Source organism: Primulina eburnea, chromosome 13 (genome assembly GCF_022965805.1).
Source record: "Primulina eburnea isolate SZY01 chromosome 13, ASM2296580v1, whole genome shotgun sequence".
Classification (NCBI taxonomy): Eukaryota; Viridiplantae; Streptophyta; class Magnoliopsida; order Lamiales; family Gesneriaceae; genus Primulina; species Primulina eburnea.
Window position 1 is genome coordinate 31694054 of NC_133113.1, and position 27739 is coordinate 31721792.

The 27739-nt window shown below is 32.1% G+C and overlaps 3 protein-coding genes and 1 long non-coding RNA gene across 4 annotated transcripts; 2 read left to right on the plus strand and 2 right to left on the minus strand.

The window, feature by feature from the left end:
* Positions 1-2387: 2387 nt before the first annotated feature.
* On the minus strand, positions 2388-4948 carry LOC140809673 (uncharacterized). Its single transcript, XM_073167371.1, has 3 exons — positions 3809-4948; positions 3593-3720; positions 2388-2970 (listed from the first exon to the last, which is right to left on the minus strand). The coding sequence occupies exons 1-3, from the start codon at positions 4396-4398 to the stop codon at positions 2597-2599; spliced, it is 1092 nt and encodes a 363-aa protein (XP_073023472.1). The 5' UTR covers positions 4399-4948; the 3' UTR covers positions 2388-2596.
* Positions 4949-11299: 6351 nt separating this feature from the next.
* Positions 11300-12491, plus strand: LOC140810484 (metalloendoproteinase 4-MMP). Its single transcript, XM_073168334.1, has one exon. The coding sequence runs from the start codon at positions 11358-11360 to the stop codon at positions 12489-12491; it is 1134 nt and encodes a 377-aa protein (XP_073024435.1). The 5' UTR covers positions 11300-11357.
* A 3385-nt stretch (positions 12492-15876) lies between these two features.
* Positions 15877-17206, minus strand: LOC140809605 (uncharacterized). Its single transcript, XR_012113138.1, has 2 exons — positions 16974-17206; positions 15877-16443 (listed from the first exon to the last, which is right to left on the minus strand). It is a non-coding gene; the product is annotated as an uncharacterized lncRNA (long non-coding RNA).
* A 9318-nt stretch (positions 17207-26524) lies between these two features.
* On the plus strand, positions 26525-27467 carry LOC140809466 (cyclin-U2-1). Its single transcript, XM_073167099.1, has 2 exons — positions 26525-27019; positions 27104-27467. Exons 1-2 carry the CDS (start codon positions 26628-26630, stop codon positions 27369-27371), a joined length of 660 nt encoding a protein of 219 aa, XP_073023200.1. The 5' UTR covers positions 26525-26627; the 3' UTR covers positions 27372-27467.
* Positions 27468-27739: the final 272 nt, after the last annotated feature.

The window sequence follows — 27739 nt, forward strand, 5'->3', positions numbered from 1 at the left end:
TGGAAACATTTTTGAGATGAAGAAAACATTTGGGCATTTGTAGGTCTGAATATAGATGAATTTTCGAGGAAGAAGATAGACGAGTCCGCAGAGGAGTTGGAGGAGGAAAAATCATTGGCCTATTCATGCCTTGATTGAGTGATTACAGTGGTCGACGATATATCGCAGCAGCTAGCTACATTAATAGTATACACTATAATTTGTTTAAAAAAAAAATGTCCTACCATGTTCTGGGAGAATTTTTTAAGTTAAGTAATTAAACTTACAATTATTGGGACAATGAATATTTTGTTCATGATCAGAAACATGATGATCTTTTAAGGAAACAATTTTCAAAACTATGTCTGAAAGGAATATTCTTTTCCTAATTAATCTTTATTATTTATTTAAAATAAAAAAATAAGAATATTGTATTTCTAGACTAATTTAATTTGATCTAATAATAAGATTTATTTCTAAACTTGGTTGATCTAATCTAATTTTGATATTTATTTTTAAGATATAATATCTTATATTTGAATAGAGTCTTATTCATAATAAACTCTTGTTTCCATATTTGTAGGATTTTGTTATTATGAAAAGATAATTAGGTCAAAATATGAAGATATATATGTGGAATATTGAGAGAAGAAGATGACTTTTGTGAGGATCTTTACACAGTTGTTGGGATTTTTTTTCTAAAAATACCTAACATTCAGAGTTGAAGATATTTTTGATCATGTTGAAGAATTTGAGTTATTGATTCACGTTTATGTCATGTTGCTCATTGGTGTTGAAGACACACGAAGAAAAATACTGACACAAAGTGTTGATAAAAAATGTTCTTTTATTTGATTTAAGCAACTTCGGTTTATGCATCTTGTTTTTAATTTGATTTGTTTTGATGCATTTTAATTCTTTGTAGTGTCAAAGAATTTGGTTTATTATTCTCACAAGTATTCGTACTTGTGCATAATTTAAATCTGGTATCGATTTATTCCAATTATACTTGTGTGTTAAAAAATTAATTTTCGCTCCATGTTGTGTGTTCGTGTTGACAACAACATAGCAGAACACGAACTTCTGATACACAAAATATATTAATTTCACGTATGTTAATGATCACCAGCCCTCCAAGATCTTATATTATATATATTGATCATATATAACTTCATAAGCAAGATTGAGGTAGTCGCGTCTCTTGTATTATTGCAATATTATGCATCCACATATCCACTACGATATATATACAATTTCGTAAGAGAATGTTAGGATTATTTTGTCCGACAGATACCAAAAATAATGAAAATATCAGAATAGGATGTAAAACAGTAGATTTGTGTTTTGTCAGAATTAGGTGTTGTTCCAGATGTTACAACATCTGGGACAACATGTAGCGGAACATTATATTTTGTAACACAAATTCACTTTAAATAAATAGATGGACAAGATTAAATATGCACAATAATAAATACTTGTGCGGTGCCTTATGAGAAAAATTAATCACTAGAAAATCAAACCGATTACAAAAACCTATCACTAGTGATTATTACAAAAATCAATTTTCTCGACAAGTTGAGAAAATAAAACTTTCTAAAACAACCAACAATATTAAAACGTGAACAAGAAAGCAAAACTTGATCCCGAAAAACACGATCAATTAGATGTAATCTTCAGTCAACATCGTTACGGATGTTGTCTGTAGATGTTGGCAACATTCAGAGTGACACGAGATTAACACTCTTCAAAACAAAGCACGTCTCTTGAATATGATTTTCTCTGAAATTTTGAACGTGCACAAGTGAGTGAATATTGACCGAGGAAGAGAGACCACCACGAAAACTTTCCCACGAAGAACTCCAAGAACCTCACACGAAAACTTTCCCACAAAAAAAAACTCCTCCGCTAAAACTCTATGAATTTCTCTTAGTCTCTCTCTACAATCTTCTCTCTATTCACACTCTATCACCTCACGTTAATCACCTCTTATGTATAACTTTCATCTCTCCTAAAGTTTATCTTCCATAAAGAAATCTATAAGATATGATAAACAAATCAATATTACCATATCATGTAAATCATTATCATAAATATTATATCCAGAAGATATTTATCACAAAGATAATATCTAGAAAAGTAAAACCCGATATTCCACATAATCTTATCAATAGGAAATTAAATTCAAGGAATATCACAATAAAATCTTAACATAATTATCTAGAAAGACAAAACCACAATTAAATATTATACTCAATCAAATCAACAAAGGAAAGATAATATTAGGGAAATCAATTTAATATGGAACGAGAATATGCAAAAGATCACAATATCAGATTCAGAAAACAAAATAAAATTCAAAATTATTTCCAATATTCTATGAACAAAGAATATAATATACAGATTAAATCCTAGAACAAAACACAACATACTTGAATCCAGAAACACATTTAAGCCAAGAATATCCAAACTTAATCTCGATGGATTGAATGTTTGAAAACAAACCATTTATATATAACAAGAATCATAAATAAACTAATTAATAGCCCAAAGGAAGCCTTCAGAACTCAGAGCATTCTTGCTGATAATTCACTGCCTTGAATAATTTAGTATTATTACCTTAATCATAATCATGCATAGAAAACATCCCGAATTCAGAACTCGAAGCCTGCATGAGATCCAACGTTAACTGTCCTCTGGTTTGTTGGTAGGATCTGTTCAAGAACCGTAGATTCGATCCGTTTTGATTCCAAAAGTTCTCCATCTGATCATTATTAAAATTGGGATTATTCTTGCTGCAGGCTAAAATGGAGGCTCGATTTTCGGCGATGAGCTCTCGCAGGGCAGCACTGCGTCTCGTGGGAAGATCTGAAGAAGCAGAGATACTGTTCCAGGTGCAAGGATCTTGATTCGTCGATGACAGAAGAGAGAGAGCACACTCACTGCTGTTAGAGAAGTGGTGTGGGTTTCTGCTTGCGGCCATCATTTTCATTTCTGAATGTAAGAATTTTGGTTAAATTGTAATACCTACCATTTAATCTGTAATTAGATTCGTATACCCGAAATGTACATGAGAATGCAGCCCCATTAAGAACTTATGGTACTTGAAGTGCTGTAGCAATACTGTATGTACGAACTTTCCTCTTAAAAACGTAACCTCGTATTGTACCATATATAGAGCATAGCCGCATAGGCATCTTGTATATATATATATATATATATATATATATATATATATATATATATATATATATTATACAACCGCTAAAAATGTTGACTGAGTCTAAATAACAAAACATCCTCATCAGCGCCAATAGACAATTCATATGTCAGATTGTGTCTTAATTAACTTCGACTAAGACATAATAATAATTAATAACAAAAAAAATACGTAGATTAGACAAAGTACAAATACAATCCTTCTAAATTCACATTAAAAATATTATATAAAAGTTTGATTTGTTTACGTCTCTAATAAAGAATATGTCGGATTGCCTACTTAAAAAACTTGGAAGGCAAGTTTGATTGTAGACGAGTCATAATCATAATTCAAATAATAAACATAAAAAATAATGTTCAAATCTAATTTTAAAAATAATACTCTAATAATTTATACCTTGGCCGGATCTCTTATAATTAACAAGGGAATGCTCTTGAGAACTCTTTCTTCTTCTCTCATTATGCCCCGCCAGTCTCCTTCTGCAACTTCTCTTTGATTCATCAAACTCGTTCACGGTATGAAACCTGCGAATTTAAAACAGAATTTCCTAGAATTCGTCTCAATTATCCAAAAATAATTCTACTTTCGACTTATAATTATCAAAATTATTACCTGCTACATTGTTGGCAGAATCGTTGTTCAATTCCAAGAACTAGTACTTTCGGGGCTTTTGCGTGCTTCTCGCAAACTTTGTGCCTCCTGTGATAATCCTTCACATTCGCCAGCACCGCCCCACAACTCTCCACCTGACACCTAGGCACCACCGCCGGGACGGCAGCAGGCACGGCCACAGCTGGCCCCGAGGTTTTATCCCAGCTGGGATCGCAGAGTTTCCCTTTCTTGCCCGTGTAAGGTGGGCCGGCCGAGCTCCTAGGAAGATACTGCCTCTTCCCCAGCTTCATGAACGTCAAATGCGGGTTCGGGTTGTGGTAACAGGGCCCTTTACCCGAATAAAGAGATGAAGACAAAGAACGAAAATGCAGTTCCGCATTCTCTTCTTGATCCTGGCGCCGCATCAGCGCGTGAAAACCACCAGCTTCCACCTGCAGGCCGGCTGAGGTGGACGGCGCGTGGAAATTATTGCCAGGAAGATCCCATGATTCCCATGCAGGGTTCCCACAGCTATTACTGTCATGCCCACCCACACCCACACCATCACCACGGCTTCCACTATTATTAAGCAGATTCCAGTAATACTCCATCTTCTTCCAGACTTCCTATTATGATTTAAAGTTCTGGGTGTTTTTCAAAAAAAATTCCCTGAAAATGTTGGGACCTTTTTGTAGTAGAAGTAGTTAGGGAAGTTGGCGCAGAAATTAAACGAAAGAGGAAATGATTCTGCAGCAACAAAACTTGCGGGTATGGTTTGTTTTATTCCAATTAGAGAAAAGAATTGTGGATTTGAATATTTTGCGAGAGATTAGATTATTGATGATTTGATGTGATTGTGGGGGCGGAAAGCAGAGGACTGAGGGGGCTATGGAATTCAACTGTTTTCTGCTCCAATAGGGTTGTGTTCTTAAAGAGAAATTAAAAGCTGCAACTTTTGCAGACTGCGTAAGGGTCAAGGGATGAACAGAAGATGAAGCTTGAAAAGTTACATTCAAAATTTGGGAACAATATAGAGTACCTTTTTTATTACATATTGTATGTTCTTGAGCAATTGGTGAATTTAATTTCTAAAAAAGTTCCATTTTTTTTGTTGTTGAAACTGTCGATATTTAGCTTCTTACTCTTTGTTTTAATTTGTAATCAGGGAAAACATAGTAATATTCTTTGAAAACAAAATGAAATAATACATTTTATTTTTCGGGTCACCGCGTTATATTAATTCATATCATGTCATTGTTATCAACAAAATAATGATTATGCTTGTGTAAAAAATAATTTGTACATAAATTACAATAAGTACTATTTAAGGTCCTAAATCTTAATTATCTTTCATCATTACCATACAATTTGACCAGCAATGAACGCGTTCGTTCGTCAGCAGTCCATTAATTAACACAACTTGGAGAGTTTGCATAAATTAATTAGCAAGAAAAAAATGTGACATGCATGCAGTACTCGTGTGAAATGTTTTGTACGTGTGCCTATCGGATAATAAATTTTCAGAATTTGCATCCATGAAGCATTATAGTATCAGCGACAGTGGTTCGTTGTCGCGATCGCGGAGATCGGAACAGATGCTATCGTTCGAGTTACAATAAAATTTCGCGGAACGGGTATTTTAAAAAAATATTATAAATATATAAAAATTAAAAATTTTGGAAAATATTTAAAAATATGAAAATTAAAATAAATATCATTTAAATAGATTATTTGATATAAATAAGTAATTAAAATATTTTTAAAATTTTATTAACAATTTATTGAACACAATTTATATCGTCATTATATTTAAAATATTCTCAACCATATCAAAAATTTAATATACTATTAAAAATTATTTGTATTTAATTAATTAAAATTTTAAAATATTTTCGATTGGATATATATAAGTTCGCACAAATTTGAATCAATTTAGAGCGATTGACTAATAATAAGCATCAAATCTTATATAAAGTGATGTTACAAATTATTTAACATCAATTAAAATAGAAATATTTTATAATTAACTTAGTTTTTTCACACTTTAGAATGAAAATTTCTCAATAGAATAGTTGACTTACGATATCTTCTTTATTAGTCTTTCATTGATAGATGCAACGAGAAGAAGACTCAAGATTCACCATCTCACATCAACCGATGTGCTTCATTTTCCAATGTTCCTAGTGAAATTAATATAAGCTTATTAAATTACTCATATCATATGATAATAAAATAACAATGAGAAATGAAATATAAGTTAATGAAAACAAACATTTGTATACAAGCCATCAACCTACAAATCCCTTCCGTTCCGTTCCGTTCGTGCCGTTCCGCGTGTCCCGTTCCGTTCCGCTGTTAAAACCCCGTTTTTCGATATATGAAACGCCGATACAATCTATCAACCTACACACCCCGAAATCTCGTCAAGGTCGCATCTATTCCGATTCCGGAACGCCCGTTCCGGTCGTTCCGTTCCCGTTCCGACGAACCATGATCAACGAATATGTGAATATATATATACACACAGAGAGAGAAAGGATACCCTGCACGATGTGCATGATATACTTGGGTGCTTAATTTGTTTTAATTTTTAAAATTTTTAGTTGGATTGAAGGTGCTGTAATGGTGGTTGAAGGTGCGGTAATGGTGGGGAGGAAGGTGGAGCAGAAATAGGGAAGGAAGGCGGTGAGTGGACTTTCTGAGGAAAGGTACGTCAGAGATATGACGGCGGAAGGGCTGAAAAATCGAGTCTGTTTTTGAAACTGGACTAGTAAACGGCGGTGCTAGTATACAGCTGAATTCTTGGAATATGGCTCTGATAGTTGTTGACGTTAGGTGATATTCTGTTTAACATATAAATTGTAAATAATGTATGAGAGTTTGTGTGCATTAAATTTAAATGTTGTTCTAAATATTATAATAATTGATACAACATGCAACATAATAATATAATATAAATGAACAACTCAAAGTAAAATAACTTAAAATTAATTATATACAAATATAAATACTTGAGCGATGTCTTAAGATAAAATAATCATTAAAAAACATTTTTTAGTTTACAAAGACCAATCACTAGTGACTTTAATAAAAATCAAATTTCTTATTCTCAACCCTTTATGAAAATAAACTCCTTTCTAAAATAACCAACACCAATAAAACATAATCAAATAAGCACAAACACGATGTCAGAAATTGGAATAGTAAAGCACGATCTTTAGTTAACACTTTCACGTGTGTTGTCTGCAGATGTCTCCAACAATAAAATTAACACGTGAGACAACACTCTTCAACACAACAACGTCTTTGTGAATAGTTTTTCTCTGAATTTCATAACGTGCAAAAGTACATCAATAAACATCTACGAAAACTTCCAAGTGAAAAATCAATAGAAGAATTATCGAATAGTCGAAGAGCCATTTTCCTTAGCTTGCTTCCTTATTTATAGTTTCCTCATCTCATAGGGTTAATCTTTAAAAAAATCTTCAAGATATGGACATTAAGATTTTTATTAGATTTAAATTCTTTTTAAATCAACAATACTATATTATAAAATCCTTATCATAAATATCTTATCTAGAAAAACAAAATCTTTAATTCAATATTTCATACAATCTTTTTCAATAAAGAAAATTAAATTTAAAAAAAAGATTATTTCAAAGAATAAATTATATATTGGAACATGATACCAATTTTTCTTCAATAGTCAATAGTGTATGTGGTCAGCACAGTGGTAAGAGCCTGTCTCGAGGCTCTCAATCTCTTTTAAGGATTACGCAACGCCGCTGTCGACAGAGGCACAGTCGTCGGTGCTGCGAAGCCGGAGATGTTGTCCACCTGGAAAGGAGAGTTCATGAAAGCTGTGGAGTTGTTGATTTAAGATTTGATTTATTATTTTATAATTAGACAAAAACTTGTGTGAGACGATCTCACGGGTCATATTTGTGAGACGTATATCTTATTTAGGTCATCAATGAAAAATTATTACTTTTTATGCTAAGAGTATTACTTTTTATTGTGAAATGGGTAGGGTTGACCTGTCTCACAGATTAAGATCCGTGAGACGGTCTCACATGATACTCACTCCCATAATTGATCATAATTTTTTAAAATATTTGGTCACCGATTTTTTGGACATTTAATATTGTAATATAGCTTTTGTAAATTTACAAATTTAAACTTGAATCGCATCAGCTCATTATTAATGTTTTTGTGTACCTCATTAATAACTTCATCAAACATTTAATGAAGATAAATTTATTTATTTTCTTTTAATGTATAATGCATGATAATTTTTCTGACCCAATAAGGCTGTACACATTTAATTCGATAACGACTTATCAGTGGAGGTTGTTAAAACCACGGTATTGTAAGATTTGGTTGGATACGAAGTCCTAAAATGAAGATAATAACAAATAAATTGAAACTTCTCCCATATTTTATTTTGTATTTTTTTATAGTCTATAATATAAAAGAATTTTTTTATAGTATGTATCTTGTGAGACGGTATCACGAATTTTTATTTGTGAGACGAGTCAAATCAACCGATATTCACAATAAAAAGTAATACTTTTAGCATAAAAAGTAATAATATTTCATGGATGATCGAAATAAGAGATCTGTCTCAAAAAATATGACTCTATCTTATACAATTTTTTGTCTTTTTTTTTATTGTTTTTACAGTCGAGACGAAATAGACAAAAAAAACTTTCAAATGTGACATAACATTTTTGTTCATTAAGAAAATAATGCTCTATAAAATAAATAAAATGTATCTATAATTGCTAACAAAAATAACAATAATTATATATATATATATATATATATATATATATATGTGTGTGTGTGTGTGTGTGTGTGTGTATATATAGAGAGAGGGAGAGAAATTTTCAAATAATTTTCATTTTTAAACACAAAAGTACATCTCTTTAGAGTGATAACAGATAATAACCAGTGGTGATGAATTGAATATATATATATATATATTTCACTCACAATGTATAATTAATTTAAAATTAAGATATAACGAATAACAAACTATTTTCACATTGGTATGTCGAAAATTAAGTGCTCATGGGACTTGGGAGACATTCATACCCCTCTCATTTATAATCAAGATCGCCGCTATGGATGAGAAGTTGACAACTGTGCATGGCGGGTTGGGTTTGTGTTTCTTGTCTCTATCTCTGTCCCAAATTGTATCATCATCTTCATCTCTTTTTTTTTCACAAATCCGAACTCGCGAGGGTCAAATCTACATCTCTACTTCAAAAATAATTTTAGGCCGGGAATATGGCGGTTTCGAGAATTCTAATTATTATTACTATTATTATTAATAATATTATTATTATCGAGACGTGGATTATATTTATTTATCTTTATATATATCATCGTTGCCTTTTGAAAAGTCCACCTGAAGTTCTGTCGATTACAACTGCTGTATTTATTTTTCATCAATTAAAACTATTGAACAATCCTTATTTAAGTGAGTCAACTTGGAGCTAGAGCGATTCAAATTCAAATCTGGCATCACGAAACTCTGAGTTTCAATTAAGACGTGTTGGTGAATTCTGTGAAATTCACCTGTCAAAATTTATAATACAATAATACAAAGGAAAAAAAAATTATGTATGCTATATACAAATTTCTAGGTCCATATATCCAACTACGGTTAAGAAAATATTAACCAATTAGGAACAATCAAAACGGTTAACTTTATTTTTAAAGACTCCAGTTGCATTAAAATAACATTTATCATGACTACTCAAGATATCTCGGAACGCATGGAAGCACAAAATATGGAACCAAATGTATTTCAAATATGAGAACTGTTCTGCAATAAAACTCGCATATCTCCACAATAATATGATATTGTTCTTATTAGCCATAAATCTTTGTGAATTTGTTTATGGGCTTTATCCAAAATATCTCATAGCAATGATGATATTGTTTCACCTTATTACATTATCTTACTTCCTTGTGTATTTCCAATGTAGAACATTGGTTGAATTCCAAAAAATCCTTCCCTCAAATAAATGACCATCATTCTTCTCATGGTTTGGACATCCCTTCAATCTCATCTGTCCATTCTTGATATCACTCTTCTCCACTGTATTGAGAGTGTAGGGACGGATCCAGGATTATATGTTTGGGAGGGCGGCTCATCACCAACTATGAAAGTTTTAAGTTGGGCTTTTGACCCTTTGTAAAGGCCCGTTATTTAGTTTCTGCAAAAAATATTGCAGAGAATGGAACACGGACCACATGTGTAAACCTTGAAAGTCTATAACCATTAAAGTAATTATAGATACTTTATTTTTTTTTATGGTCAAATAATATATATACTAAATAATAAATATATCTTATATATTAATAATTTTTTTTAAAAAAATTCCCCCCCCCACCACCCAAAGGGGCGGAGGCACAATACTGGTCACATCTTCGTGTTAATAATACGAGGGGGCAATTTAACTTCTTCGTGTTATTAGTACGATGCATATGCATGTATAAAACAATCTTATTATTATTACCACGAGGGTAATCGAAAGATGCTGGCATGCATGTGTAGTTTGTTTGTCTGGACGAGCAATCGTTGCCTGTATCCGAGCTGATTCTGTTCGAACATTGTTTATTTTGGCCCAAGTTTACAAACTCACAGAGCATTTTAGATATTAGTAGTCCGGCATTTTTTTATAATGTTGTACGTGTACAATCAACTAATTATTCAAGAAATATGATTTTTAAATGTTTTTTTAGAGTGAAAAAGCAAAAGAAGGACCCATGAGTTAGTTCGAGAACATATACAAGCAACAATGCAATGATCGCATCTAACAAAATTTGGTACCCAATTGAATTGGGTTGCTTCAAACACTTGAACATTAACGAATTCCTTACTTCCAACCGAAACAAACCCAAATAACCTAAGTTTCTTAAAAATATGTCTTCCTTCTGACACCCACAAATATACTAATTGATTGAACTCCACGACTACAATTCACCTAATTAAAATTTTATTTTATCCAAATGTTTGGCTATTTAACAGTACTAGGATCAATTAATTATATTAGTTACTCGCGTACGAATAATATTTTTTCTAATATATATTATATGATCTATAGGTTTGATTAGACAATTTAGATACGTAATAACATGGATTGGGGTTGAAGTGTAGTATATATAAGACTGACCCCTGAAAATCTATTTCAATTGCAAATTATTTTAGAATTATGTTTAATGTAATGGTCTAATAATCGGTAGATGTGATTGGATAATTTAATATATGTAGATATTTATTTATCTGTATGTACGTAGTAACACAGATCGTGAACAAAAGAAATTTGACCATTTTTCTCAATAAAGGAGAAAATTAATGCAATATGAAGGGAGAGAATTATTCATTAACTTCATATATTCCAATCATTATGTATTCATGAGATTCAACGTCTCTTACATGATTTATTCATTTTACAATCCATATTTCCTTTATAACAATAACAATAACAATAACAATAATATTTCTTCCCGTAAACCTTTTCATTTTCACGGACGAACATATGTATTCGTTCGTTACATGTTTTTCCTTCTCTCCCTCGTCTCTTCACCTTGTACATGTCATGCAAGAACATCGCCATTTTCTTGTACAAACCCAAATAATAGTTCTATCACTTGGCAAGAATTTGAAACTTTCAGGGATGCCACCAGGGGCAATGTCGTCGAAGGGATTTCGGAACTCAAGAAATATTTCAACCGATTTGGGTATCTAGAGTCAAAAACTGATGCGAATTCAACTGATTTATTCGATGGCGAGCTGGAAAACGCCATAACAAGATATCAACAAAAGTTTGGTCTTTCCATTAGTGGGAAGCTCGATTCTCGTACACTTTCCAAACTCATCTCTCCTAGATGCGGCATGCCTGACATAGTACCTGACTCGGGAAAACTGTCGCAAACCACCCAAAAGTACACGTACTTCATCGGCAGGCCAAGATGGGGCCGGAGTATTCCGATGACTTTGACATACGCAATATCACCAACAAATATAATTACTTACTTATCCATGCAAGATATGAAGGCTACGTTTGAACGTGCCTTTAGCCACTGGGCTTCTGTCATTCCTGTAACATTCGCGGAATCCGAGGATTACGGCTTTGCTGACATCAAGATAGGGTTCTACAGCGGCGATCATGGAGACGGGGAAGCATTCGACGGGGTTCTTGGAGTTCTAGCACATGCATTCTCACCTGAAATAGGGCGGCTCCACCTAGACACGGCTGAGACATGGGCGGTGGACTTTCGAGTGGAGAAATCTGATGTTGCCGTGGATTTAGAGTCGGTGGTGACACATGAAATCGGACATTTGTTGGGATTGGCGCACAGCGGTGTTATAGAATCTGTGATGTATCCAAGCTTGAAGCCTAGGGAGAAGAAGGTAGATTTGAGGGTCGATGATATCAAAGGTGTGCAGGCTTTGTATGGTTCGAACCCTAATTTCAGTTTTCAATCTTTCTACGAATCGGAAATGGCTTCGAATGATGGTGTTTGTACGAGGTTATTTGGAGGGAAAATTGTTCGGTTTAGTACAGTTGTTTGGGTATATTGTTTGGTTGTTAATGTGATATACAGAAATCAATTAAAGATACATTTTTTTTGGTTAGATCTAACTCCGGGCCGGGGTACTTATGCTTTATATGTTATATTTGATTAGTTCGCATTGATCTTCAATCCGGATCCAATGGCCAGACTGGGACGGACAATCATACATATATGTGGAAAATTACATTTGGATTTGGTAACTTTGAATTTTTTTTCTTTTTGTCATGTTATCAATCAATTTATAATTCAATTCACTAATTTATATATATTTTTTATTTATATCATTTTTCATCGGAGTGTTGACGTGATACTGAAAAATAATGACGTGTAACTCGCAAGTGAAGATGTGTCGACAAAAATTGCTTATGTGTTTGATGTTACGTATGCATTCCTATATAATAATTACTAAAATTGGAAAAAATTACTACTGAGTGGACTAAACCCGTAAATTAACCAATAATATGACAAAAAAAATATGTAAATTATATATGCTCGCACACGTTCAAGCATATACTTAAATTTATTGAATTTGACAGAAATGTGTACACATATGTAACTCATGGGACTAGCGAGATGAGTACTCGAAGGAATTTGGGGGAGCTAATATTTTTATTTTTAATATTATACATGAATTATTTTCTCTGTTGGGGTCAAATTCGATCGGTTCATTTGCCCCATGTTGGACCTCTCCCTGCTTGTTTACACACAACTAATAAAATTTTATGTATAACCGTGATATGATTCGACTCGATTCATATTTAAAGTAAAAAATAATATTTTTTATTAATTGATTCGAGTTCAAGATTCGTCTCACAAATATATATATATATATATAATATAAAGGCGTAGACATTTAAAGAAGAGGGCAAGTAAAGACTCCCAAATCTTTACGAATCTTTGATATTAATTGGGTTACCAACGACCTCTTTTTCACGGTGGCTTGGAAGTTGACAAACGGCAGCCCAAGTGTTCGTGTGGATTGTGCGGGTCAATAACGGTTTATTTCATCCTACCTATTTGAGCATTATCTCCATGATAAAATGGATGGCCAAGATTTGCCCATGCATATATATATAGGACCCAATTTTTTTTTTAGAAATTGTATGTGTGACAAGATTTTACTAGTTGAAATGAAGTGAGGATAGTGCTCACATAGGTAGGATCTCATCTACCGTCAATAACCACCACACGGCGCACACACACACACACACACACACACACACACATATATATATATATATATATATATATATATATATATATATATAAATTTTAATGGTGTTAATTAATTTGTGAATTGCGGACTGAAAACTGTATATATCAGCCATCAATTTATAAATATGGTTTAGTCAGAAGACCTTCCTTTCAGTTGGATGTTATTTTTGAAACAGTGATATCCATAAACTCTAAATGATCTTCCGATCGATTATCATTTTTGTCGAATTACATTTTCGAATGAAGTCCAAGAGATCCTTAAACTGATGTGCATTAATTTCAGGATATACCACGAAATTAGCTATAACTTTGATCAAACGACAAGTATCGTCCTATCTTATAATATAACGTAAGACCGTTTCCTACCAATGTAAAAATTTCCAAAAAAGAAATATTTTTTCTTACAATGCAAATAAACAACAATGGACTGCATTTTTCACGATCTTAAAGTTTTAGCTTCCTTGTTATCCTCGTGACATAGTTAATTTGACTACACCTTCCACAAGTAATTATCACACATGCACTCCTTAATCGCAATCGGTCCCCATTAAAAATCTCAACCTTAATTGTATTTAATTTAAACAGTACGGCAAGACCTAACTCGTTTATGTTATACATTTAATAAGTCATGTTATTGAATCAATATAACACAACAAACAAAAATTCATGTCAAATCATCAAAAATATAAATAACAGTAAATAATTGATTGATCTAGCATGAAAGTTATGATTCTTCCAAGACAACAGAGAATTGATCATCCTTATTCTTGTCTTAGTTGTATAGGAGAGAAGTCCATAATATATGTACTGTTGTGAACCATAATCATATACATAACATGTGTAGTATTCGACACATCATAGAATGCATATTAATATATGTACTGTTGTGAACCGAATTTATTTAATACTTTGAAAACTTATAAATAATTTGATTATCTTATTGAGTCTTTTATTAGACAACGAGTTCATTAAAAATTAATTAAATTATGTGAGTTCACGAAATAGTTCCAACGATTTACATTAATTAAATCATATATATATTAAAAATGGTTATAATTTATTAAAATTCTTCACATAAACATTGAATATATGCGCTCATTGGAGATGACCACGAAAGTGACGTATTGAATTAAGCGAAATTTGTCGTAGTTAATCCGTGTTAGAAAGGTTTATATACGCAAGCCTCTATCTATCAATTTGTTGCTTGCAAGTTGGAAAGAGATGGGTTGAAATCATGTGTGAAGGCAAGCAATTACCATGTGGGATTGCTTTGTTTGGCATAAGAGGAACCGAACGAGGACACAAAAGAAAACGAAGCGTGATGGGTCAAAATTTCATATTGATCATTGCAACTTTGGTACTTGTTCTTCAGATCAGCCACACATGCATGATCGATCGATCGATCGATGTGCTTGACGTTGCACACACTAAGTTATTGAGTCAAGAACTACGATCATGAAATAGGATTGAAGTTACCGTACTTCATTTAAATTCGCATCATTACTCTCGTGAGGAAAAAAATAAGAGACTAAAATTGTCAAAATTTGAAAAATATACATCTAAGACTTTATTTGGCGGGTTAGAATTTATTTTGTGAATAAACTAACTATTGAACTTTATATTAAATTTTATATGTGAACTTTATATTCAACAGAACTCGCCCATGTATTCTTAATTCTTGAATCACGCATCCTCAGATATTAATTATTCATTATACAACCCATCATGGAGTGCCGAACTACATGGTACTTGGTTTTACTTTTTATATAATTTTCACAATATTTTAAGTAAAACTAAACTATATAATAGATAGACTCAATGAACACTTTTAATGAATCTGGTAAAAGTTAGCAGCTTTATAAGGTACTATGAATATTTACTTTTGGGAAATAGAGAGCCATCCCTATTCAATTCTCCTTACGATAGAGCCTCAAACATAACAAATGAGGGTAATACACTTTCGCCTTTCCCACTACTCTCTGTACTTGACAAACAGACAAACCCTACGTACAAATCAAACCCTATTTCTTTTTTAAAGCTTCACCAAGTTTACATAATTTTGCCAGCACTTCCACTAAATTAAGACCATTGCTTTTGCATGTGATATTGAAGGAAGCACGGAAGTACATAATCAGGTTAACTGTTTGGTATAAATGATGAGTTATTAATAATTATATTATCTATGCACATTTATTTATTTTTATATCATATATCTTTCATCGTCTCGTCTGTATTTGGAACAAAATGGTGCCTAAGTTGATTAATTTAATGGGAGAGATCGATGTAATGATGAGAGAAACATCAAGTTAGAAAAGCTTCCATAGTTCATTTGTACACGGTTTATTAGCAAGGAGACATGGGCGGAGAAAAACTCCTTTAAAAAAAATGAAAACGAGGGGCTTAATGATGAACACACATAAATATACTTAAAAAAAACTAAAGCTACTGGTAATGTACATACACACATAAATATCTGGCGAACACAATTATTTTATTTATTTATGTGTTTCGAGCCCACCTTTGTCATAGTTTAACACATTACATCCTTGAGGAGTTTGTACCTTCTGGTGGTGGGGCGTGGCGAGGGGCTTTTTCCGGCAGCTTTCTCAGCCGAAGAACCGCCCTCTTCCCGATCCTGCAGCTTAACTTTGTCGCCGGAGTAGGCGGACCTCACTTCACTAGCATGCGCAGCTTTGCTGATGCTGTTGTTGTTGTTGTTGTTGTTGTTGTTGTTATTTCTCGAAGACGATGTGTTTCCATGTCTTGATGATGTGTTTTTTCCCTCGCATTGGCACCATTCACATACTTCAACAGGATCCGCGAATTCGCTGTAGAAATTGCTGCAGTACCTGTCAAATAATCAATCGATTGTTTTTCAAGTTAGAGTACTACGAAATATCTTAGTATTTGCGATGTCAAGAATGATGGATGACCGGTAAAATCACATAGAGCTAGTTAAAACAGTTAGATATCAAAGATGTAATAAAACGATATTATTAAATGAAATAAAAAAATATTTATTTAATATTTGATCAGGCTGCGCATAACGACCCTTTCCCTGTCCCAAAAAAGCTTATTTCATCGTGTGCTGCTCTAAGATTTTCGTGATTTTTTTTGCCGAGGAATCATGGCAAGAGGAGACTCCATGGAGCAAAGTTACTCAACAGATATATAACTAAACAGGGAAAAAAGAAAGTAATAACATTTTCAACAAATATATGTGCTGCATAAAATCACCTCTCGATCTCTCCATTCACCGAGAGCCAAGAATTATAAAGTGTACATATGGTGGTGAAACACGCACAAAACACACACACATTAAAACGCGTGTGTGTGTGTGTATATATTTAGACCGTACATGGAGGGGGCGGCTGCTTACGAGTGTTGGAAGCGGTTGCGACACTTGGAGCAGCGGAAGAGTTTTTCCGGGAACCCAACATCTCCGCACATACAGCAAACGGTCTGCTGATCTACCATCTCTTTCTTTGTTTTTTTTTTTTTTAAAAAAAAAATATTTTCAAGATGATTTAGAGAGGGAGGTAGAGAGAAATTGTGATTTAAAAAGTAAAGATGCAGAAATTACATTAATTTGTAAGTGGTTTTGAGTCGGTGTTGGTGTCTCGCATTTATATACATGCGCAAAAATTCAACTTTGTATATTATTGTTTGTGTTGTGTGTGTGGAAAGGCTAGATATAGATAGATACCTGTAGGCCACAGGTGGCTTGCAATCATTCTCAGTTTGACAATAAATTTGTGAACCCTTAATCAGAATCTTAGTCCAGTTTGAGGTTATATTTTTAAAACATTGTATTAAATCTTAAATTTTAATTAATTAAAATATAACCTTAAAAAATACAAAACTTTAATATATTAACATCATCAACTCCAACATACCTGAGAATACATTATTTCTTTATACAAAGTTCAGATTAAAAAAGTAAAAATCAAATCGGATACTCTGAATCGACATGAAATACTTGTATCAACTTCAGAACCCAAAAAATACATGAATTACCTTACTTTTCTACCCGATTAGATGAGGTTGGGTCTATACTCGAATTATGCCCACCCATACATGAGAAACTAATATATTTTCGTGAATCTTTATCTGTGAGACGGGTCAGCTCTACCGATATTCACAATAAAAAATAATACACTTAGCATAAAAAAATAATATTTTTTCATAGATGACCCAAATAAGAGATCTGTCTCACAAAGTACGACCCATGAGACTGTCTCACACAAGTTTTTGTCATAGTTTCTGCTTTTGTTTTAAAAAATTTATGCTTTTATTTTTGCTGGAGTAAAAGACAGTTTTGTCCCTAATTTGTTTCATTTCCATTCCCTATATATGACCTTTTTCATTTTCTATTAATGCTCTCTTTTTTTTGATCAATTTATTGTTAGCTTTTAAGATCGAAAAGAAAGTTCAGACTTCGACCTCCTTTACAGGAGCGTGGGGCATATAAGAAAGTGGTGGTGGGATCCGAAGTTCATCATTTTAATAAGGCATGAACTTATAATATACTTCCATAAAAAAAATAAGATTTTCTTGTTTATGAAAATTTAAAATGATTTTTTTTTAATTAAATAGGAATGACAGCAAGGGATTGCATTGTTTATTTTATAATAGTAGTTTTAAGTTATTAATTAATTATGGAGCATTTCATACGCTATTCTTCACACCATCTAGCTATCTTTTATCTAAATATATTTGATCACGTACGCCACCATTTATTTTGGAAAATAAAAAATAAAAGTTCCACTTATTAGATTTTTTTTAAAAAAAAATTCCCCGTCCATGTTGGTTAACTTTTTGGACCAAAAATAAAGTCTTTTATAATAATTAAGATTCTGAATCTTAACCATTGAAACACTTTCTTTTTTTCTTTTAAACCTTGGTACAAGTGGAATTAGGGTGTATTTGGAGATTTAGATTTGAAACTTATGTATTTAAAACATTTTTTGGTTGTTCCAGAAATTTTCATGACATATACTAAATCAATTGTGAAAAAGAAGGTGAACTAAACATATGATCGAATTATTATTTTTATTAAATATATCAATTTAATGTCTTAGAATTAAGTGTCTACTAATTACCACTACACCCTTTTTTTAAAGAAGTAATTCCATCAAAAGATGTAAAAAGAGTTACAATTACAAGTACACTAGAAATCCTCAGGAGATATACATAAAATCGAAACACTGCAATTTACCTACGTCAAATTAGAAAACAAATCATTGGAAGAAGGTTATAAACATCTTTAAGTGTGAATCTGAATCTTTTTTATTATCGCAATTTTTCAGCTTCAAACATTATTTTGTGACGTAAATTTCAAACATGATAAATTGTCGTTACAAGAACCGTGACTCTCATTCTATTCAATATTGACTTATACTTCTCTCGAAAAGCTTTCAAAATCGATGTTGTGGGGGGAAAAAGCGGAAGAGTGACGCTGAGGTATGTGAAACGCAAATTTCCCCGGAAGTGGTAAAAAGGGTAAAATCAGGACTCGTGAAATATAATATTGCAGAAAACAGCGGTCAACTTCGTACCAACAGTTGCCTGAACATAGTTGGGACGCATTTGTCATTTAGTCATTCTTAGGAGGAGAAATGAATATTTTGCCCATACCAAGAGTACAGTACAACTTACTTTAACCTTACAAACAAACTCAGACAAAATTATCATTATTAATAAGAAATTAGGCTCCAATTCTTAAAAATTTTCCAATTAATTCATGAAGTTATTTAACACGACCAACTCCCATGAAAATGAGCAAAATTAAAAGACTAATAAACGTCTTCAAATCTAAAGAAAAATTAATAATATTTCAATATTTATCTGTGTTTAAAAAGTCAAAAACTCGTGTGAGACGACCTCATGAATCGTATTTTGTGAGACAGATATCTTATTTGGGTCATACATGAAAAAATATTAATTTTTATGCTAAAAATATTTGTGAATATCGGTAAGATTGACCGATCTCATATATAAAGATCCGTGAGACCGACTCACAAAAGACCTACTCGTTTAAAAACGAAACATAAACCCAACCGTTGCATATTTACTTTAAAATGATTTTCTCCGTTCAATATTTCATCATCAGGCACATTTTAATGTCCCCCGCCAACTTACATACAGCTCATTTTAGTAATTGAACAAACTAATTAATTAATTTCCATAGTACAACACATTCAAATATGGACGATGATATATGTCTCATTCAATCTTATTTTATTCCTTCTATTTCAATTTTAAAAAAATTGATGAAATTCATTTTAAAATAAAATAAAAAAACTACTTCATTCACCTTTTTTTTTATCGTCGAGAACCGCTAGTATATATGGAGGATTACATGCATGTAATGGAGTTAATTACTCAAGTATGGTACTACATTCATATTAGATTGTCATATTTTTAAAAAAAAAAACGAGTCGGACGATCTGTCGATCTACGTACATAAAAAAAATTTAAGCCCGAAAAAGTCAATCTCAAGTAGTTGTGTACCATATTTTGAAATTTATAATTTTACCTAATTATCAATTAAATTAGAACATGGGAGTCAATAAAGTTATGAAACCACTTTCTCTACCGGGGATACAATTGTTGGTGTTTCCCTAAAGAAGAGCTCTTCCCTTCACTAAAGGATCTCTACTCTCACTTTCTATTCACCTACAAATTAAAATAAATTAACTGGGACGTAATTATCTCACTTGTATAAATTATTTTTTCGTAATAGATTAGCTCGAAAATCTCTTTTTTCACGTCGATCGATAATTAGTGTGATCGGGACAACATAAGATCGATTTAATCAAGAATTATTAATTTTTCTTGAGCGAAATATTAGTAATGGAGTGCAGTTGAGGGAAGGAAATTCACCACCACATTTCTGGGAAAATGGTTGTGTGGATTTCTCCGTACAGGCCCAAGAAAATTCATCGAAAGTCGGGCCCATGACGGGATAGCTTATCGGTAATATGGGCCTGGGGGCCCGCCTGGCCTACGAGTGATTTTATTACGTAACGGTGACATTCTAAACCAAATTAGAAATTAAAGTAAGGCAGCCAATAAATTAAGAAATTAAAACTGAGAGGATTCTTTATGGGCTTATAATTAGATGGCAGCCCAAACATCTTATCCCCGACACAGGGGGAAGTGCTTCCCGATGATTTTTACATCAATGTTATGGTTAACAGCTTTAGGAGCAGTATTCCAAAGGAAAACTGATTAAAATGAAGCCAATCTCTTTCAAGCACCCCCATCAATTGAAAAAACGTATTTTTTTAACTAAAAATTATAACAATGATAAAATCTCTCAAAGATGCCTCGTATCAATTGAATGAAGTTTTTTAGAGTTTTTGGATTTGAGTTAGACCACGCTCTTATTTTTCATTTATGAACTTGGGGTATGTTAAGATGTTCTGCATCGGTTGGTTAAAGTTTCTATAGTTGTATATATGGACTTTAAAAACCATCCTCCTTAATCTAGCTTTTGATATTGAGTAAACTTAACAAAATCGTTTTTGAAACACTCTCCAGTAATTAATTTCTAAAAAAATTGTGGGGGTCGATTTCTAAAATTTTTATTTGATTTTCTGAGATCTTCAATTGACACTCTAGAGCAGAAACTACGATTTTTGAGAACCATCCTTTTTTGTGTCGGTGGATAAAAAAATCCGGTCTAAGCAATAAGGCAGAAAGATATTTTTTAAACTTAAGGGATACACTATGTAGCACGGATACCTTGAATTTTTTTTATTTGAAATATCGGATACGGATACGACACGGATACGGATACAATACGCGGATACGCGTGTCGGATACCCCAAAATCCGTGTCGTTGACTTTGTTTAGGGTTGACCAGTCGGATACGTTTTGGACACGGCGAGGACACGCCATGGATACGGCGTGAATACGTTTTTCGGATACGTTTGGGCAAAATTGTAAATTTTTAGAAGTTTTATGGGTTAATTAAAAAAATTAAAATTGCTAAGGACTAAAAGGAAAATACTTTAACATATATTGGGCTGGGCTTTTAAATTCCAATATACATTTGTCGTCTCTTTCTTTCTCTTTCGTGATATCGCGTCCCCCTTCTTCTCTATTTCTGCCATTGCTACTGCTGCCGCCACCGCCGCCGCTGCCGCCGTCGCCGCATATTACATCTATCTCTATGATTTTTACTTTTCAATACTAAATTTATATGAAGTATAAATATATATAATATTTATATATATTTTAATGATTGTCGTATCCTAGCCGTATCGTGTCTTATATTTTCAAAAATTGACGTATCGCCGTATCCATATCGTATTCGATACGATACTCGTACCCGTATCCATGCAACATAGGGGATACAAGATATATCTTCTATTCAAGCCAAAAAAAAAAAAAAAACAATTCACACCCAACGCGTGTGGCCTCCCCCCTTATATGTGCATGTGTGTGTATATATATTATAGTTTTTTTTTTTTTTTTTTTTTTTTTTTTTTTTTTTTTTTTTTTTATAATGGAGGAATCCACAACCCTAATCTATAGGTTTACACTAGAAAAATCACGACTAAACGCTGTCATAATATGTAAATCACGTTAATCAAGTAAATCGCACTAAGCAAACTTTATATGACATATTAATCAAAAATGTGTTAGTAGGGAATTGATCATGTAATCACAAATAGCTACTTCACCAAGCTGAACGCCACTTTGAGACTTGTAATGCCAAATATTAAAAATATCCATGGTAGCAAGGGAAAAATACAACGAGTGTCTGAATTTTATGTTTTTATCTAAAAAAAATTGTTAGGTGAATATGAGACTTGAGAGGGCCATTTAAAAGGAAGACAAAAACTTGTGTGAGACGGTCTCACGGGTAGCATTTGTGAGACGGATATCTTATTTGGGTCATCCATGAAAAAGTATTATTTTTTTATGTTAAGAGTATTAATTTTTATTATGAATATGGGTAGGGTTGACCCGTCTCACATGAGAATCACTCTAAAAGAAAAATATTAATGCTTGGGCTCACTCTAAAAGGAAAACATTAATGCTTGGGCCCAACTAAAAAAGATTGAGTCCACACACAGTCTGTATAGGGAAGATTAACCTGGCCCCAAGTTTAAATTACTATTGTACATGAAATCGTACTGGTCTGAACCTCATTCAACTATCGCCGCCACCATAAGTATATATATTCTAAATATATATATAGTATTTCAATTCTATTTAATTTATCACAGAAAATGACGCAAAATCGAACCCCACACTTATAATCTCTAAAAATTAAATCAAAATGCAGTCAAGTAACAAAAAATTTGGAAAAAAAAAAGTTGAAAGAAGTCTAGTATTCAACGTCAATGGTCCTTGACACGAATATACATAGATCCAGAGTTGGATTCGAATTACTCTAAGTTTCAGAGTCAAATATCGAAGACTTAATTTGCTTGGAGAAGTCATCCAACATCACGTTGCGATGTGCTCCCTCGAGTGTCATCGGATCATGAAGATGTTCATTCATAAATGATGCATATTAATGTTTATGCATAAATAACATGGTTATTTGCATATCTATATATATATAAAAGCAGAGTTTTTGCCAAAAATAATAATTTCCCGCCAAAATGATATTTCTAAAAAAGGAAAGATTTATCATCAATATTGAAATATGTGCACTGCAATAAATGATTACTTCAATTATTGTTTGCATTGATTATATCAATTCATTTACTTCAATTTTGAATTTAATTAATGTTTATATTATTTCAAATATAATTTATGCATTATATGTTTTTTTTATTTTTTTACTCAAATTAAAACTAAACTATATTGAAAAAGTAAATCATATAAAAAAATTTGTATTGATTATATCAATCAATTTAAATAAAAATTGTATAAATAAATTTAAAATAAAAATTATTGCAATGTTCAGTATCACTTATGGGGTAAATCATTCAAAAATAAATTTTGTTATTTTAAGTAATTTACTGCTCAAATTACTTACTAAAAAAAATACAATATTTAATTATTTAATTTAATCATTACAACAAAGTTTTTCAATAGACATTAATTTACTATTTAATAATCATAATTTTTAATCTCAAATACATTTTATTTCGAAATTATCTTAATTCAAAAGAATTAATGCATTGTAGTTTTTTTTCGAAAACTATGTATATTGTATATCTTGAATTTTTTTCTTCAAAATTCAAATAAGAGAGCACAAGAAAATTAAAATAAATAGATTCAAAAGAGTTTCAAATGAACATTAAATTACTTTAAATAAACATATATATTACCCTCAATCAATGTTTTCAAAACCGGACCGGATCGGCCGGTTGGACCGGTTCAACCGTGAACCGGCCTTCAGACCGGTACGGACATAAATAAAAACCCGGAAAACAGGTTTAACCGGAAAAAACCGGTTAAAACCCGGTTCAACCGGAAAAACCGGAAACCGGCCGGTCTTCAGGAACCGGCCGGGTCTGTGAAATTATTAAAAAATTGCCCAGAGATCGGCGACGGTTATTTCAAAACCGTCGCTATATAGCGACGGTTAAAGAATAACCGTCGCAATTTAGCGACGGTTTGTTTAAAACCGTCGCTAAATAGCGACGGTTTTTGATGTTTGCTACTTTTTTTATAATTAATCTTGATGTTTAATTGGGCACTTAAACTTGGTCATCCATATTTGGTTACATGTTATGTGTAATTTGGATTTTTGAATTTGAAAAATGATTTTTATTTTGATATTTATTGTAATTTTCATCTTAAAAATTAAATAAAAACTATAAAAACATAAATAATCAATATTTTACTATTTTATTTATTATATAAAATAAATAAAATATTAATTTTATTGATCCGGTTCGACCGTCCGGTCGAACCGGTTGAACCAGTTGAACCATTTTTTAAGGCTTGACCGGTTCGATTAACGATCCGGTTATAAAAACACTGCCCTCAATAATCAGATATGTTTGACACTCAATGCATGCAATTCGGATTTCCATAATTGGAAAGAGTTCATGTATGATATAATTTTTTCAAAAGCTTCCAATGTATACTTTTGTCCCTTGAGATGTCTTATTTGAATTTTAAATTATAAATAATGCAATATTGCATATTATATTAGAAACCAATTTTATTCTATTTATCTTATTAGATTTATCTATTCCAAAATTGAATTCTGAAATGACTCTTCTTTTCAGCACCATATATGAGTTGAATCATTCCAAGATGTAATGTTCATTTAAATTTAGATTTGTTCGTTGTTATGAAATACCTACATATAGAAACAACGAGACATTAAGTTTGAAATCTATCTTCCATTATCAAGAAGTAAAAAATATTATTCTTCTATTTGTATAAAATTTTAATTATTACGTATTACTAATGTGATAATTTTCTTCTATATTACGAAGTTCACGGATACATGATTGTATAATGTCCCGTAATGGAAATGATTAAACCAATTCTAAAGAAAGCAAGCATCTGAAGACACCTTATAAAATTTGTTGACATTGTTTGGGAATACACATAGTAAATGTTAATAAAATAACTTTTCTGATTTATACATAATCTTATGATCACATGTTTCATTTTTCTTTCGGAATAAGGCTGTTGTGTGTATTACGAAGAGATTTTGTAAATTAAATCACAACTCATTTGGATAAAAATATTGATGAAAAAATTATTGTTATCATTCAAATGTGTCAAACACGTGTCATGTCACAAAATTGTTTGTGAATGTGGATTTAGACGAAATTACTGAATTTTTTAAAAAATATTTCTCATTAATTTTATTGAATGTAATTTTAAAATATTTTTGTATCACATGTTAATAAATAATAATATATAACTTCTCGAAAAGTAAAGAATTAAATAGATATTAAGGTTGAGTGACCGATATCAATACACTAGACACGATAAGCATCATGTCATTGTCTTAGGCTAACACGATCTAAAATTTTGATATATGATAGTGATTATTAGCCAAAAATATTAATCAACATGCGTTGTATTTAAAAACTTTTCAAAATTAGCGAAAAAATAGTTTTTATTTTTTATAATTGTATTAATTTTTTAAATTTAAATATCTATTCATTTTTCACTAATTTTTAATAATATCATCCCGTGCATCGCACGGGTTAAATACTAGTATTTCTTAAAATGTATAAAAATAGAAAGAGTAGAGTCGTGTGATTTACTTCTCAGGCGAAAAAGTTCACATGGAAATAGGGACTGCCAAAAAATAAAAAAGTTAGAAACTAAATGCTAAAATAAATGTAGGCCGATACTCCGCACGTGTAACTTCAGTTTACACGATTGAATTATTATTTTTAAACACAAAATGTCAAGACAAATTAGAATGGGCCATTAAATGCCTAACTCTAGCGGTGGATGCGTGGAACCCTACCCAACACACAGCATATCTTCAAAGAATCGAAATATTTATCACCGGTTGGAAAATTAATATTATTGAAAGAAAAAAACTCACGTGACACGGTTTCACTTGAAAGCGAGCTGGGTGTGAAGATGTTGAGAGGGATTATTCATGATTGTGGAAGATAATCGGAAACGAAGTAATCATCAAAAGACGATGACAGTTTCTATAAGCTCGATAAATAAAAATAGATACGAGCCGCTCGGAAAGTCATAGCCATGGGAATTTTCTCCAAATAAACAAGAATTGACTGTTATGTTGGCTTATTACACTTTATTTTAAAGACAGATAATAGCTGTACTGTCCCAAGTTTATCTTTATAATAATAGATGGAGGCAAATATCTTGTAATTGATTTTTCACATCTCACCCACCAACCTTCCTAATGGCAAATTATTTGTTTTCTATATTGACTGGTACAAAAGAAACTACTAGTCCCTTTCCTCTTCACTCTTGTACCATTTCCTCTTACATAAATTCCTCTCAAATCCCTTCTCATTTTTGCATTAGTCCAACATAGATAGCAATCTTTATTTATTTTCTTTTGGTGTATAAAACCCCAATCAATCCCACAAAAGGAGTTAAAATTAGAATGGCCATAATATCTCCAAGAAAGCTTAGGTATGATCTCCACTCTCATTCTTGCCAAGAAAACTCGAGCACCACCACTCCATTAGTCGTATCTGTTCTCGCTTCTCTCATCGAAAGAACAATGGCTAGGAATGAAAGGATAGCCAAGAATCGCACATGGACATTGTCCAAAACCCGAGTTTTCGACTGCGGGGAGGTGCCGGACATGTCGATTCAGGCCTATTTGGAGAGGATTTACAGATACACCCGAGCTGGATCATCCGTTTATGTCGTCGCATATATTTATATCGACAGGCTTTGCCAGTTATATCCTGAGTTTCGAATTGGATCACGAAATGTACATAGATTGCTTGTTACAACAATTATGGTGGCATCAAAATATGTCGAAGACATGTAAGCACTCTTTTTTCTTCACAAAACAGCTAACTGAATTATACTTAAACTTAAAACTTTAACCTCTTTTTTTTATGGTTCCAGGAATTATAGAAATTCTTACTTTGCCCGAGTTGGGGGATTGAGTACAGAGGAAATGAACACTTTGGAGTTCGAATTCTTGTTCTTGATGAAATTCAAACTGCACGTGAATGTGAGTGTGTTTGAGAGTTATTGTAGCCATTTGGAAAGGGAAGTGAGCGTCGGAGGAGGCTACCAAATCGAGAAGACTTTATTAAGCTGTGCGGAGGAAATCAAAACAAAACAAAAGGAAGAGAGGAGATTCAACGAGATTGCCCGTCTGTTATTATAAATTATTAATTTTTTCGCCCTTGATTGGTATATAAATTTATGCCAAATTGTATAGCAAATTTCACCGTGAATGGTCTATTTAGAGAGATTATATCAAGGAATTTGATGAAAACTCTAATATTTAGAAAGATTAAATTGAAGCATTGTTTAAAAAAAATAAAGGATAAAGAGATTAAAAGTAAGATTAAGACACATAATAATATAGATTTAATATTTCATAATTGTTTCCGAGGAAAAAATTAAACAACGGATTATCCTCGATCCATTATCTAGATTAAAAAATTCAATTAAATCGACACTAGACGTTAAAATTTCCATTGCATTTTTATAATTACAAGGAAAATAAATATATATATTTTATGGATTGGC

Excerpts from the sequence above, each read along its gene's own strand:
- LOC140809673 (XM_073167371.1), bottom strand. The coding sequence starts at position 4,398 with ATGGAGTATTACTGGAATCTGCTTAATAATAGTGGAAGCCGTGGTGAT. Across the intron at positions 3,721-3,808 it reads TTCTGCCAACAATGTAGCAG|GTTTCATACCGTGAACGAGT; the intron begins GTAATAATTTTG and ends TTAAATTCGCAG. Across the intron at positions 2,971-3,592 it reads TTATAAGAGATCCGGCCAAG|AAATGAAAATGATGGCCGCA; the intron begins GTATAAATTATT and ends TCTTACATTCAG.
- LOC140810484 (XM_073168334.1), top strand. The coding sequence starts at position 11,358 with ATGTTTTTCCTTCTCTCCCTCGTCTCTTCACCTTGTACATGTCATGCA.
- LOC140809466 (XM_073167099.1), top strand. The coding sequence starts at position 26,628 with ATGGCCATAATATCTCCAAGAAAGCTTAGGTATGATCTCCACTCTCAT. Across the intron at positions 27,020-27,103 it reads TCAAAATATGTCGAAGACAT|GAATTATAGAAATTCTTACT; the intron begins GTAAGCACTCTT and ends TTATGGTTCCAG.